General features: G+C 43.8%; 1 protein-coding gene across 4 annotated transcripts in view; it reads right to left on the bottom strand.

Moving 5' to 3' along the window:
• htt (huntingtin) overlaps nt 1-16,523 on the bottom strand; it is a 231,156-nt gene that overhangs the window by 111,310 nt on the left and 103,323 nt on the right. For all 4 annotated transcript variants that reach the window (XM_078561165.1, XM_078561183.1, XM_078561173.1 and 1 more), the window contains 5 exons: nt 14,634-14,697; nt 10,297-10,397; nt 7,256-7,402; nt 5,443-5,563; nt 1,603-1,745 (listed from right to left, as the gene is read on the bottom strand). In XM_078561165.1, coding sequence (XP_078417291.1) covers nt 1,603-1,745; nt 5,443-5,563; nt 7,256-7,402; nt 10,297-10,397; nt 14,634-14,697 — 576 coding nt within the window. The remainder of the gene's footprint in view (nt 1-1,602; nt 1,746-5,442; nt 5,564-7,255; nt 7,403-10,296; nt 10,398-14,633; nt 14,698-16,523) is intronic.

Below are 16,523 nucleotides of genomic sequence, written 5' to 3'. Positions count from 1 at the left end.
CCAATAACATTCTCGCACAAAGATTACATTTTAGAAGGAGCAGAGCAACAGAGTAAAAGAGGCAAAAATAAAAAGGGGTGGGGGAAGACAGGAGAATTATTTGTTGCTCACTACAGGAGGCTCATTTTTCCAACCAAAACCTTTACCTGAAGTAGCAAGAGGATTTATTAGTGCAATGCTTGTTAAACACTGACGTTTTAAATGCATTTTAATACTAAAATCTGTTTTTTTATTCTTTCATGAAATGTGGGCGTCACTGTCAAGGGCAGCATTTGTGCCCATCCCTAATTGAACTGAGTGACTTGCTGGGCCATTTCAGAGGTCAGTTAAGAGACAACCACATTGCTGTGGGTCTGGAGTCACATGTAGGCCAGACCAGGTAAGGATGGCACATTTTCTTCCTTAAAGGACATCAGTGAACCAGATGGGTTTTTACATCAATTGATGGTAGTTTCATGACGCTAGCTTTATGGTACCTTAATTATAGCTTTCAATTTCAGATTGTGTTAATTGAATTTAAATTCCAACAGCTGCTGTGGTGGGATTTGAACCTATGTCCTTAGGGCATTAGTCTGGGGCTCTGGATTGCCAGTCCAGTGACATTACCATTGTGCCACACCTCCCTCTGTTTAAGGGATATCAAATTAGCTGTCTTGCTTTATTTTCTGTTGCTGATTTCTTTCTAACTCTAGAGAGTTAGAAAGCATATTTTAAAGGAAAAGTGGATAAATACAGGAAGCAGAGGCAAATAAAGGGCTGTGGAGAGAGAGAGACAGCAGGGCAGTGGGAGCTTTGGATTGCTCTAGCAAGCTGGCAGACAGAATGGGTCAAATGGCCTGCATCTGCGCTGCATCAGTAGTTCTAGATATGAACATTTAACAGGTTCAGAGAGTCCCTGACTCTACCATTTTAACGTTTTCAATGGGTTAATGCCTCCTTAAAAATGTGAGCCGTTGAATGTCAGACAAACTGATGCTGAGAGAGACAGATTTGTGATCTCTCAGGGGAGGCAGTGGCATAGTGGTTTTGTCACTGGACTAGTATCCAGAGACCCAGTGTAATGCTCTGGGGACCTGGGTTCGAATTTGAATTCAATAAAAATCTGGAATTAAAAGTCTGATGATGACCATGAAACCATAGCTGATTGTTGTAAAAAACCATCTGGTTCACTAATGCCCTTTAGGGAAGGAAATCTGCCATCCTTACCTGGTCTGGCCTACATGTGACTCCAGACCCACAGCAATGTGGTTGACTCTTAAGAATGCCCTGAATGAGGGCAATTAGGGATGGGCAATAGCTAGCGATGCCCACATCCCATTGGATGAATAAAAAATACAAGGGATATAAGGAGCAGATGGGAAAGTGGAGTTGAGGTTGAAGATCAGCCATGATCATGTTGAATGGCGGAGTAGGCTTGAGAGAGTGTATGCCTACTCTTGCTCCTATTTCTCATGTTACTTTCCTGAACATATTAAGCATTGGGGGGGCTAATCCTATGGCGTGACTTCAAGGCTCTAGGCTTAAACGCTCAACAATTAAGTAGAAATGAGGCGAGACCCAAAAGTCATGAAAGACACATAGAACATTTTATGACAAAGGTACCTGAAAGAACGCCCCCTATTCTTGTATAAGTGGACTCTGGATGCTTGTGAACTGCTGGTCGTATACCCACAGTGCCAACCAATGCTCCAGTTACACACAGGGTAGTTCAAGGAGAGCAAAGACAAAACCTCACAGCAACCAAGCTGCAAATAAAACAAAGGATATCATAATACAACACTAAAACAGATGAAACAATCTCAATTGCAGGGGGAAGGCTGTTGAGAGGGAAATGGAAGTGGAGGGGTGGCAGCAAAGTGTACTATTTACCAAAATACCGCCTTTCCCTCTAAAAGTAGAAAGCAAAAATTCCAGAAATTCCTAAAAGTGGCATTTTTTCTGGGCAGCACATCACATGACTGCTCTCAATCATCAGTAAAGTAATGGAAGGGCTCATCAACAGTGCTATCAAGCAGCACCTGCTTAGCAATAACCTGCTCGCTGACACCTAATTTGGGTTCTGCCAGGGCCACTCAGCTCCTGACCTCATTACAGTCTTGGTTCAAACATGGGCAAAAGGGCTGAACTCCCAAGGTGAGGTGAGTGTGACTGCCCTCGACCTCAAGGCAGCATTTGACCGAGTGTGGCATCAAGGAGCCCTAGAAAAACTGGAGTCAATGGGAATCAGAGGGAGAACTCTCCATTGGTTAGAGTCATACCTAGCGCAAAGGAAGACAGCTGTTGTTGTTGGAGGTCAGTCATCTCAGCTCCAGGACATCACTGCAGGAGTTCCTCAGGGTAGTGTCCTTGGACCAACCATCTTCAGCTGCTACATCAATGACCTTCCTCCCATCCTAAGGTCAGAAGTGGGGATGTTCGCTGATGATTGTTCAGCACCATTCGCAATTCCTCAGATACTGAAGCAGTCCATCTCCAAATGCAGCAAGGCCTGGACAATATCCAGGCTTGGATATTGACAAGTGGCAAGTAACATTCACGCCACACAAGTGTCAGGCAACAACCATCTCCAACAAGACAGAATCCAACCATCGCCCCTTGATGTTCAATGGCATTACCATCACTGAATCCCCCACTATCAACATCCTGGGGGTTACCATTGACCGGAAGCTGACTGGACTAGCCATATAAATACCGTAGCTACAAGAACAGGTCAGAGGCTAGGAATTGTGCGACGAGTAACTCACCTCCTGACTCCCCAAAACCTGTCCATCATCTACAAGGCACAAGTCAGGAGCGTGATGGAATACTCCCCACTTGCCTGGATGAGTGCAGCTCCAACAACTCTCAAGAAGCTTGACACCATCCAGGACAAAGCAGCCCGCTTGATTAGCGCCACATCCACTTCCTCCAGCAACGACACACAGTAGCAGCAGTGTGTACCACTTACAAGATGCACTGCAGGAACTCACCAAGGCTCATAGAAACCTAGAAACTAGGAGTGGGAGTAGGCCATTCAGCCCCTCGAGCCTGCTCCGTCATTCAAAATCATCATGGCTGATCCTCTACCTCAACGCCATATTCCCGCTTTCTCTCCATACCCCTTGATGCTCCTAATATCCAACAAATTATCAATTTCTTTTTTGAATATACCCGGGATCCACAGCCTTCTGTGGTAGAGAATTCCACAGGTTGACCACCCTCTGAGTGAAGAAATGTTTCCTCATCGCAGTCCTAAATGGCCTGCCCCATAGCCTGAGACTGTGGCTCTTAGTTCTAGACTCCCCAACCAGGGGAAACATTCTCCCTGCATCCGGTCTGTCTCGCCCTGTTAGAATTTTATACGTTTCAACTAGAACCCCTCTCATTTTTCCAAACTCTAGTGAATACAGGCCCAGTCGAACCAATCTCTCCTCATACGAGTGTCCTGCCATCCCCGGTATCAGCCTAGTGAACCTTTGCTGCACTCCCTCTATGGCATGTATATCTTTTCTTAGGCAGGGAGACCAAAACTGCACGCAATACTCCGGGTGTGGTCTCACCAAGGCCCTGTATAACTGCAGTAAGACATCCCTACTACTGAACTCAAATCCTCTTGTAATGAAAGTCAACATACCATTTGCCTTCCTAACTGCTTGCTGCACCTGCCTATTTACTTTCATTGACTGGTGTACAAGGACACCCAGATCCCTTTGTACATCCACATTTCCCAATCTATCACCATTTAAATAATACTCTGCCTTTCTGTTTTTCACACCAAAGCATATAACTTCACATTTATCCACATTACAGTGCATCTACCATGGGTTTGCCCACACACACTTGTCTAAATCGCCCTGAAGCCTCCTTGCACCCTCCTCACAACTCACAACCCCGCCCAGTTTTGTATCGTCAGCAAACTTGGAAATATTGCATTTGGTTCCCTCATCCAAGTCATTTACATATATCACGAATAGCTGGACCCCAAGCACTGATCCCTACAGTATATCACTAGTCACTGCCGGCCACCCGGAAAAAGACCCATTTATTCCCAAACTCTGTTTCCGGTCTGTCAACCAATTCTCAGTCCATGCCAGCATATTACCCCCAATCCCATGTGCTTTAATTTTGCCCACTAGCCTCTTATTTGGGACCTTGTCAAAAGTCTTCTTTTAATCTAAATACACCACATCCACTGATTCTCCCTTGTCTATTCTACTAGTTACATCCTCAGAAAACTCCAGTAGATTAGTTAAGCATGATTTCCCTTTCATAAACCCATGCTGACTTTGTCTAATCCTGTTAATGCTTACTGTGTTTGGTTACGTCTTTTATTATAGACTGTAGCATTTTCTTCACTACTGATGTTAGGCTAACTAGTCTGTAATTCTTTGTTTTTTCTCTCCATCCTTTTTTAAATACTTCAACAGCACCTTCTAAATCTACGACCACTACCATCTAGAAGGACAAGGGCAACAGATAGATGGGAACACCATCACCTGCAAGTTCCCCTCCAAGTCACTCACCATCCTGATTTGGAAACATATCACCGTTCCTTCACTGTTGCTGGGTCAAAATCCTGAAACTCCATTCCTAACAGCACTGTGGGTGTACCTACACCACATGGACTGCAGCGGTTCAAGGCGGCAGCTCACCACCACCTTCTCAGGGGCAATTAGGGATGGGCAATAAACGCTGGCCCAGCCAGTGAAGCCCACACCCCGTGAAGGAATATAAAAAAAAAACATTCGGCCCCTCTAGCCTGCCCCGCCATTCAATAAGATCATGGCTGATCTGAATGTAACCTCAACCCCACATTCCTGCCTACCCCCGACAACCTTTCACCGCCCCCCTTGCTCATCAAGAATCTATCTACCTCTGCCTTAAAAATATTCAAAGACTCCGCTCCCACTGCCTGCTGAAGAAGAGAATTCCTAAGACTCCTGACCCTCAGAGAAAAGATTTCTCATCTTTGTCTTAAATGGGTGAGCCCTTATTTTTAAACAGCAACCCCTAATTGTGGAGCTGCTGGCACCCTGATTGGCTGGCAGCTCTTGGCAATGGAACCTCCTCCCTTAATTGGAAGGCAGCCCCGACCCCAGACAGTTAACTCCCTGATGGCCATGAAATCGCGTCAGAGCTTCCAAAAATGGATGCGGTGGGGGGGCCGTCGCAAGCTTTCAGGCCAGTAGAAGGGCCACTGCCACAGCCATTAAATTCAAGCCTAGAAATTCTCATTCATAAGATTAGTAGATGAAGGCCCGATACATTGGAGGACTTTAACTCTGCCCACTATTTTAAGGTAGATAGTAATCAATTCACGTCAAATATCAGACAGGTCAGACAAACACACCAACCCTTCAGTCACCATCACGGACGGCAGCGATTTAAAGCATTAAAATGAATTACGCTCACAAACTACCCAAGAGCCAGCGTGTAAAGTTTGAAAAAGCAGCCATCACTCACTATAAGGGCTCGGGAGGTGGATGAGGTTAATGCATGAGATACTGCAGTGATGACACGGGACAGATTATTCTCTATCGTCACGTCAGTGGTGCTCTGCGAAATGTTGAATCCTCTGTAGGTTCTGGATGATTCAGGAAAAAAATTGACAAAGAAGAAATCAATTCAATTAGCGAAGAAGCAAAGGCAACTTTTAAAAAATTAATTTCAAACTAGCAGATTGAATGCAAAAATGGGTTCAATTTGTAGCCGCGGCTAAATACTCTGTGGTTCAGTTTTAAACAGGTGTGATCTTTTGGGAGGAACTCAACCTCCACATTCATAGAATCATGGAAAGTTCACGGCACAGAAAGAGGCCACTTGGCCCATCATGTCTGCGCCAGCCAAAGAACAAGCCATCCAGCCTAATCCCACTTTCCAGCATTCGGTCTCTGGCCCTGCAGGTTAAAGCACTTCAGGTACATATCCAGACAACTTTTTAAATGAGTGAGAGTTCCTGCCTCTATTACCCTTTCAGGCAATGAGTTTCAGACCCCTACAACCTTCTGGGTGAAAAAAAAAATTCCTCATCCCCCCTCTAATCTTTCTACCAATCATTTTAAATCTATGCCTCTTGGTCACTGAGCTCTCTGCTGAAGTAAATAGGCCCTTCCCATACCCTCTATCAAGGCCCCTCACAATTTTGTACATCTCAATTAAATCTTCCCTCAGCCTCCTCTGTTCCAAGGAGAACCACCCCAGCCTATCCAATCTTTCCTCATAGCTGCAATTTTCTAGTTCTGGCAACATTATCGTAAGTCTCCACTGTACCCTCTCTAGTGTAATTACATCCTTTCTGTAATGAGGTGACCAGAACTGCACACAGTACTCAAGTTGTGGCCTAACTAATGTTTTATATATTTCCAGCATAACCTCCTTGCTCTTATATTCTATGCCTGAGTTAATAAATGAACATGAACACACACACAGCACCAGGTCAAAGGGGGCCAAAGTTTGGATATTAAGGCTGAATTTCTTGCAGAAGGTCAAGTGCTAAGCTTGGCAACACAACATTCTTATTCATTCAACTTCCATAATGCAAAGTAATGCCAACACCAGCGTAGTGAAGCTGGCACAGTAAATCTGCCCAGAGTACCAAGCCATCAGTTCAAAGCAATAATGCTGGCTTTAAAACATGTCAACCTCCCCAAATAGCAGGTTTGGAATTGTGGAACTCTATACTTGCCTTCAAGAGATAGCTCAAAAGTAGAATAAACTCTGGCCTTCCTCAATAGATCCTCTTGCTTAGGGGGAGGCAAACTAGTTTATGCGTTCCACTACTTGTTTAATGATGGATTCACCGACCTCTTAATTCTACAGGAAAGTTAGCCTAGCCTTTCAGCTTCTCATTTGCAAAGAAAGCTAAAGCTCTCTTCACACTGAAGTGACAAAGCTGTCAGTACTTTCTAACCACAATTGCAGTAACTGCAATTCATACAAAAACTAGGATCTCCTTCATGAAGCAAGTATATGCAATTTACACACAACAACTTGCAGTTATACAGCGTTTTAACACGAAAACATCCTAAGGCGCTTTGCAAAAGTGTCAGAAAAAAGTTGACATGAATCAAAGAAGAAAATATTATGACACGTGACCAAAAGCTTCGTTAAAAAAGGTAGGGTATAAAGGAGAGAGGGACAGAAAGGTTTCGGGAGCTAACTCCAGAGCTTGGGACCTAAATGGTTGGAAGTACAGTCACTAACAGTGGTGCGAAGAGAGTGGAGGACTCAACAATTAAGGACAAGCTCTACTGAATGCAATAATCAAGTTCAGTACCTGGTGATGGTGCTAACTGCAAAGTGAGAAGGAGATTGAGTCTCATGCATGAGAAGCTGCAGATGTGCACTGCTTTGGTCTCTGGCTACGGCTACCACCGGATCAGACTGTCCCTGATCACAGTCAAAAAACAGCCGAGGTATCAGTCTGCAATAACAAGAACAAAGGAATAAATGGAAATTTAAACATCTATGAGAACAAAGCATTCAATTTATGATTTCATACATATGTTGAGTAGGGGCTAGACTGAACCCTGCAGTTAAAATCAGAATGCAGCTGTCCCATAAGGTGAAATGATGCTCAGATTATTAAAACACTGAATAACTTACAGGAAACATAACAAGGCATTATTTAGGAAAGGTTCACGAAAGTCAATGTTAAATGTCTCAACGTTAAACTTTGATAGCCTGGTGCTCTGTTTTAACCTCCACTATTAACCAATTATACAGTGAACTAGATATTATATAGAAATGAAGGTTAGAGTGGAGCAGGATAAGAGGAGATTTGTTAGAGATGTTTAACATCATGAAAGGTTTAGGCAGAGTAAATAAAGGGAAACTGTTTACAACGGCTGAAAGATCAATAATAAGAGGGCAAAAGTTTAAGGTGACTGGCAAAAGAACCAGGGGCTACATCAGGAAAAAAAAATTATGCAACAAGTAGTTAGGCGTTGGAATGTACTGCCTGAAAGGGTGGTGGATACAGATTCAATAGTAGCTTTAAAAAGGGAATTGGATAAGTACTTGAAGCAGAAAAAAATTACAGCAGTACAGGGAAAGAGCAGGGTAATGGGACTAACTGGATTGCTCTTTGGAAGAACTGGCACAGACTTGATAGACCAAATGGCTTCCTTTCATGTTCTATTATTCTTTGATTTAATATGAAGCAAGGGATAGGAGTACAACTGGACAGCTGGTAGAAAATCAAACATTGATCCAGCCATCACAATACTTGCTTCAATTTACTTCAGTGACAAAGGGGGAGCAGGCAACTTGCCAAATATTTACACAATGTAAAGGTGCAACCACAGCTTACACGAATTAATTTTACTGGTTACAGACGTCATCGTTGTGGGCAGCGATGCTGTGCCATGGTCTTGTCGGCTTGGATCTAAATCAGATGGTTGTGGGTTCAAGCCTCATTCACAGGCTATCGACACGTGAAAAAGGGAGGGTGCTCTGCTGCAACACGGAGTGGGTGTTGCACTGTTGGAGGTTGTAATTCGCAAGATGAGGCATTAAGAAATGAAAAGGACAGCCAGCTCAATAAATACAAGGTGAATAATACAGACCAAATCTATGAAAATGATAAAAAGTATAGAGAGAGAGCAACCAAGCTTTTAAGGGCACTTGAGGGTGAAGGGAATAGATGGTTACAATGGTAATTAAGATAAGGAAAGATGGGAGGAGGCTCCAGTGAAGCATAAATACCATCATGGACTGATTGGGCTGAATGGCCTGTTTCTGTACCATAGATCTTATGTAATCCTATGTCATGTTAAGAGGATAAATGATAAAAAATCTGTGGTTAATATATAAAGTCAAGAACAGCAGCTTTTAAGTTGTACTAGTTGTTGTAACAACAATAAAAGTTGTTTTATATGCACATAAGTAGTAAGAAGATAGTCAAATAATGGGAGCGGAACTGGTTGCGTTTCTAAGAGAATGGCAAAGGAAAAGAATTAAAGAACTTGTATTTATATAGCCTCTTTCATGAGCTCAGGATCCCCAAAAATGCTTTACAGCCAATGAAGTACTTTTGAAGTGTAGTCACTGTTCTAATGTAGGAAACACATATGAAAAATGTAGGTAGGCAATTTGCACACAGCAAGCTCCCACAAACATAATTGTGGTAATGACCAGATAATCTTATTTCTTTTAGTGATGTTGGTTGAGGGATAAATATTGGCCAGGACAACGGAGATAACTTGGTGCCACTGGATCCACAACATCCACCCAAGAGGGCAGAAGGTGCCTCAGTTTAACATCTCATCCCAAAAGGTGGCACCTCCGGCAGTGCAGAACTCCCTGAGTACTGCAATGGAGTGTCAGTCTCAAGTGTTGGTTTAAACCACAACCTTCTGACCCAAAGGCAAGTGTTGCCCACTGAGTCACAGCTGACTCTGGTGAAAAAAAGCAATAACTTCTAAGTATTTCCCGTCAGTATTAACAAGAGGAAGGTGAAAGAAAGGTTGCAGACAAAGCTGAGAAAGAGGAAGAACCAAAAGGAATACTAAAATTAGAAGTCACAGGGCCAAGATAGCATGATCTTATTGGATGGCTAAGCAGGCTCGAGGGGGCAAATGGCCTGGTCCTGCTCCTATTTAAATTCCAATATTGAAGGAGGTTCGGGAAGAGCGACATGAAACGGGCTAATGTGGGACAGCCAGCGTAAACCAGCAAGTGGCTGTCAAAGAGAATTGGATACATACTTGTGAAGGAAATATTAATAGGGGGTACCAGGGAAGAGCAGTGCAGTGGGAAATTCGACAGCTCTGTCAAAGAGCCCACACAGGCACAACGGGCCAAATGGCCTCCCTCTGTGCTATAGGACTTTACTGTGTACAGATAATCAAAATGCAAGATATTGTAAATTGGACTTTTAGAAGGCAGTGGAGAAGTGGGAGGGCAGTGTTGAGTCAGGATGCTTCAGCCATCATGAGTATAAGGAATATGTAATAGACCAGCTGGTCCTTTCCTACCCAACAATTTTATTTGTTCAGAAATCCCTATGTGATCGCATCCCCTTTAGGATTGTGAAGTTAATCAACAAGCCTACTCATCAAGCATCTGGTGAAAAGCCACATTGCACAAATGGGGTCAGAGTGCACAGCTCCAGCTGAAGTCCTGTCATGCAGTTTCAATGATTCCAAGAGGCAAAGGCTGAATTTGGTAGAGTTTGATAGCTGGGAAGAATCGATGTTTAGTGAATGGCATCATCTTAGCTTTGCATAACCCTGTGCATGCGTGTCTGAACGCAGCGATAGTTCCCAAACTCCTCCCCCCACCCCCGACCCCGAGTGTTCCCCTCTCCATTGTTACCTCACAAGAGTTGTAGCCGCCACATGTCGTACCCTTGGGTCCTCATCTCCAAGCAAATGAATGATGACATCGTTGACGGCTCGTTCCTGAAGCTTCAACATCTTCAAAACAAAAAGGTTTTCATCAGATAAGCAGCAGCAGCTTGCATTTATTATAGTAAAACATCCCAAGGCAGACAGGCATCAGCTTTGTCATTTAACTCTAACAGGTTTAGAGGTTTTAGGTATGTTTGATTTAAAAGGCTCCTCCATCCACTTCATCTCATTCTTAAGTAAAGTCTGTTTTTTTTTAAAATAAAAACTGAATCTACAGTACAGCAGCAGCCATTTGGTCCAACTGGACCGTTCCAGCCTTCATGCCCCACATGAGCCTCCTCCCACCCCTCCATCGCATCTTATCAATATATCCTTCTAGTCCTTTCTCCCTCAGGTACTTACTAACTTCCCCTTAAATGAATCTATGCTATTCACCATAACCAGTCCATGTGGTAGCAAGTTTCCCATTCGAAGCACGCCCCGGGTAAAGACGTTTCTCCTGAATTCCTTATTGGATTTATTAGTGACCTCCTTGCCTTAATGACCCCTCGGTTTGTAACTATGGCAAAAAAAGATCCTAATTGCTCAGGAATTTGAAGTCAGCAAATCAAATAAAACAGAGGAAGGAATTTGGTTGGTGCAATTCAAACTATCCAGTAATTGGAATAAGTTATCAGGATTGGACTACACTGCACCATCACAAACATAAATTGCTGCAGGTGCTGAAAATCTGAAATAAAAACAGAAAACGCTGGAAATACTCAGCATCTGTGAAAGAAAACCGAGTTAATGCTACAGATCTGATGAAAGGTCAACATCCTGAAACATTAACTCTGTTTCCCTCCACAGATGCTGCTTGACTTGCTGAGTATTTCCAGCATTTTCAGTTTTTGTTTTGAACTCGAGCGTGACCACCATCGTTCCATTTCAGCTTTAGCGTCCACCTGAATAGGTGGTTGCACACCACCTCAAAAGTTCCCCAAGACTGCGCTTGCTTTCTGCACTCAGGTCACTGTGCGCTCAAAATCAGAATACTCCAATCCAGAGACAGGAGCGCCAATGTTTCTTGATAAAATACATTGAGCACTGGCATCTTACACCAATGGCCTTACAACTCAAGGGTAGTGCAGAAGTGCATAAACCCCCAAACACCACTGCAACTCCAGATATTGTGTATTTTAAGTTTGCTTATTTGAGCCAGAGTCTAGGTCTGCAGGCTTAGAGGGAGATGCTGTGGAACAACAGGGTGATGCCATAAAGCAGCAAAGTGTCAAACAGACAAACCAAGAGCGCAGTTCAATAAAAATTTAATTTAAACTTTGCAAACTTTTAGTTTTCTATAAGCAATACAGGAGGCAGCAAAACACAGCCAGGAGAAACTTTCCATCAATGATCCAGTAGAAGAAATAAACCAAGGTATTCCGCAAATTTAAAGCAACAGATCTTTCTTCTTAATCAAAGTTCAATAAAAAACACAACAATCCCGACCCATTTCCCACTAAATTTTCTTTGACAACTCCTTGCAAACCCACAGGCTCCATCACCTTAAAGAACAAGCAGAGGAGATGCATGCAAGTTTCCCTCCAAATCACACACCATCCTGACTTGGAACTATATCACTATTTCTTCACTGTCACTGTGTCAAAATCCTGGAACACACTCCTAAACAGTACTGTTGAGCAACAGGGTGATGTGCCACACGGATTGCAGCAGTCCAAGAAAGCAGCTCACCACCACCAGCTCAAGAGCAATTAGGGATCGGCAATAAATGCTGGCCTTGCCAGTGTCACCCACCTCCCACAAATGCATCAAAAAAATTAAACTGTTGACCGCCTAACTTCCCTTCCTAGATCCCAGGTTAGCCGATATTGCTAACAGTTCTCTCCCATCAGGTAGTCTCTTCTCCTCAAAAACCAACCCTTGACCATCGACAACCCCCACAATTCTTGCAAACGTCCGCCCCATCTTCCATCTTTGCTTCCCCTCTAAAGTTCTTGAACGTAATGTCACCTCCCAGAACCCCATGTCTGAATTCCTCCAATCAGGTTTTTGCCTCTGCCACATTACCAGAACTCAGCATTGAGTTCAAACAGACAGGCCCCATTTGCTGTAGCAAGGACCTTAACCGGCAGAGTAGAAGCCACAAATTTGTGGAGTAAATATAAAGGCATTTGATGGGAGGGTAAGGTGGACAACTTCATGACGTGAACACACAGCCCTTTAAAAGTGAAAGAAAACAGGCTGCTGTGTCAGTGAGAGTTAAAATAAAACTCTGTTCTAGCTTTTTGTTGAAATTTCTCCAAGGCTCACAATTATAGCTTGTGAAGGTAACAAAGCATTCATAATCTTGGGAGTGGAGTTCTAAGTTCACAGTTGATTGACAGCTCAAAGAGGTTATTAAAGGATTAGCTGTCTTTGATGTGGGGTTGTGAATAGAAGTTTGTTTTATAAGAGATTAACCACCTGAGGAGACTTAAAGGTTTGAATGAATTTTATGAATGGATTTTTTTTTAATATAGCGAACACAGCATTAAAATTTTAGATTTTTTTTTATTCGCCCATGGGATTTGGGCATTGCTGGCATTTATTGCCCATTCCTAATTGCCCTTATTCAGAGGGCATTTAAGAGTCAACCACATTGCTGTGGGTCTGGAGTCATGAGTAGGCCAGAACAGGTAAGGATAGCAGATTTCCTTCCCTAAAGGGCATTAGTGAACCAGATGGGTATTTACGACAATCGGTAATTTCATGGTCATCATCAGATTTTCAGATATTTTATTGAATTCAAATTTCACCATCTGCCATGGTGGGATTCAAACCCAGGTCCCCAGAGCATTATCATGGGTCTCTGGATTACTAGTCCAATGACAATACCACTATGCCTCCCCTCAATATGGCTCCTATGGTCTGCCCGTGATGGATACTGGATGAGTTGTAAGAGCCAAGGATGGCGGATGAGTTGGCATGAGTTGGAATTAAGTTGGCATGGGGATTATGGGGTTGCTAGGAACTGAGTTGGCATGGAAGGCACGGGGTCAAATGCGCAGATAAATGGCAGATGAAATTTAACCCTGAAAAGTGTAAGGTGATACACTTTGGAAGGAGTAATTTGACAAGGAAGTATTCAATGAATGGCATGGCACTAGGAAGTTCTGAGCAACAAAGGGACCTTGGCGTGTGTGTCCATAGATCTCTGAAGGCGGAGGGCATGTTAGTGGGGTGGTGAAAAAGGCATATGGGACACTTGCCTTCATCAATTGAGGCAAAGATTACAAAAGTAGGGAGGTTGTGTTGGAGTTGTATAGAACCTTGGTGAGGCTGGAGTAGTGTGTGCAGTTCTGGTCGCCACATTTTAGGAAGGATGTGATTGCACTGGAGGGTCATCAGGATGTTGCTTGGGATGAAACATTTAAGTTATGAAGAGAGGTTGGATAGACTTGGGTTGTTTTCATTGGAGCAGAGAAGACTGAGGGGTGACCTGATGGAGGTGTACAAGATTATGAGGGGCATGGACAAGGTGGATAGGGAGCAGCTGAACCACTTAGTTGAAGGGTCTTTTACCCAGAGGGTGGTGACAGTCTGGAATGCACTGCTTGGGAGGGTGGTGGAGGCGGGTTGCCTCACATCCTTTAAAAAGTACCTGGATAAGCACTTGGCACATCATAACATTCAAGGTTATGGGCCAAGTGCTGGTAAATGGGATTAGGTAGGTAGGTCAGGTGTTTCTCACGTGTCGGTGCAGACTTGATGGGCCAAAGGGCCTCTTCTGCACTGTGGTTCTGACATTGAAGGTGGCATGGGCAATGGTTGGGGGGGGGGGGGGGGGGGGCCAGGGGTTAGGACTTGGCCTAAAATTTAACAAAATGACTGCGACCAAGTCCCAGAGAACCGAGGCAGGCCTTTTAGTCATCTTGGCACTCAGCCACCCCAATTTCCTTCTTGGGCAGCAGGCCCTACTTGATCCCTTACCTGCACCCCCAGAATGAAAATTGGGGGCACTTTCTAACAAGGCAGGTCTGCTGACTCAGGACATTTCCCAACTCGAGCTACCTGCCTCGGTAGCGAAAATCTAGCCTTACATATAAGCACTGGATAAAAAGTTGAAGGGTGCCTAGGAAACTGTACCCCAGTTTATTGGGGTAAACTTATTGACTTCACAAGACAGACTAGGAAGATGTGGGGTCAAAATCCTTGACACGATAGCCCAAATTAAACTCACATGACTGTAAGCATGAATAGCTGGATGTAGAAATATAACAAGCCTGTCAGATTATAGAAATAGCAGTGTGATAGAAAACTTACCCCAGTGTAGTGATGTTGACCCCTGTGAAGTTCCACTGTTTTCCTCTCCAGGAAGCCAACTAACCTAAGGAACAAAAGTTTTATCATTGCTCAGGTTAATGAAACACAAAGCCAAAATTATGTGTTTTTATTTTCCCCTAGGAGCTAAGTTAGAACAGTATTATGACATTTAGATGCCTTGATTTTAAAATCCCGCCATGGCTTCACCCCTCCCCATCTCCTCCAGACTAGATTTCTCTGGTCCTCCAATTGTGGCCCTTTCGCACCTCTACTGCCGGCCATGCCTACAGCATTCTCCTTGGAATTCCCCCCACAAACCTCTCATCTGTTAAGAAGCTTCTTGAAACCTACCATTTTGATTGGTCAAAACCTATTCCCAGATTTAAGAACGCAATCTAGGTGAACCTGAAAATACGGTACTGAGGGAATGCTGCGGTGTCAAAGGTGCTGTCCTTCAGGAAAGATGTTAAACCAAGGCCCTTTCTGCCCGACGTGGACGCTGATGACTCCTTGGCACTATTTGAAAAGGGGCCAGGGAGTTCCACCAGTGTCGCGGCCAAAATTACTCCCTGAACAAGCACCACCAAAAAACAGATGACTGGTCACTCATCTCACTCTGGTTTTCCAGGTCCTGCCTGTCACGAACAAAGTGAGGTCTATATAGTATCAGGTGCAGCTCAGTGGTTAGCACTCATGCCTCTCAAGTCAGAAGGTTGTGGTGCAGAGACGCACTCCAAAGGCTTGACCACATAATCCAGACTCTCACTCCCAGTGCAGTACTGACCATTAGAGATGCCAATTTTGGATGGGATGTTAAACCATATGCTAGGTAAAAGGTCGTATTTCGAAAAAGCTTCTATTTTTATTTGTTCATGGGATGTGGGCATCGCTGGCTAGGTCAGCATTGCCTATCCCTAACTGCTCTTGTTCAAGAGAATCTGCCATCCTTATCCTAAGGATGCATTAGTCCAGATGGGATTTTGCAACAATCGGCAATGGTTTCATGGTCATCAGAGACCATCAGCAGACTTTAATTTCCAGACTTTTATTGGATCCAAATTTCACCATTCACGATTCGAACCCGGGTCCCCAGAGCATTAACCTGGGTCTTTGGAATACTGGTCCAGTGACAATACCACTATGTTACCACCTCCCCTATATAGTTATCCGTGATATTCTGGTTATTTCTTAGCTAACAATAAAAAACAGATTATCTGGTCAGTATCTCATTACTGTTTGTGGGAGCTTGCTGTGTGCAAATTTGCTTCTGTGGCAATAAAACAGTGACTACGCTTCAAAAGTACTTCACTGGTTACAAAGTGCATTGGATGTCCTGAGGCACCGAAAGCCGCTATACGGCAAATGTGTCTTTCATTTCTTTCTACATAATAATCACCGCATAAAATAAAATGAAATAATGAATGAGAAGCAGTTGGGACATCTCTGATGACTGTGATGAGGAACTATATATTTTCTAATTTTTTTCATGGGGTGTGGGTCTCTCTGGCTAGGCCAGCATTTGTTGCCCATCCCTAATTGTCCTTGAGGTGGTGGTGAACCACTTTCTTGAGCCACTGCAGTCCATGTGGTGCAGGTACACCCACAGCGCTGTCAGAAAGAGAGTTCCAGGATTTTGACCCAGTGACAGTGAAGGAACGACGATATAATTCTTGGAGGGGATCTTGCAGGTGGTGGTGTTCCCATGCATCTGCTGTCTTTGTCCTTCTAGGTGGTAGAAGTCGTGGGTTTGAAAGCAGCCTTGGCGACACTTGAGGGTTTCTTTTCTCTTCTGCTGTTTATAATTATAGAGTTTTACAGAATGTGGCCGTTCAGTCCATCGCATGTGCCAACTCTCCAAAAGAACCCCCCTCTCCCATTCTTTTCTTTCTC

The sequence above is a fragment of the Cetorhinus maximus genome, chromosome 2, assembly GCF_964194155.1.
Source record: "Cetorhinus maximus chromosome 2, sCetMax3.hap1.1, whole genome shotgun sequence".
Lineage (NCBI taxonomy): Eukaryota > Metazoa > Chordata > Chondrichthyes > Lamniformes > Cetorhinidae > Cetorhinus > Cetorhinus maximus.
The sequence above is the reverse complement of the archived record's forward strand: the minus strand, read 5'-3'. Positions and strand labels throughout refer to the sequence as shown.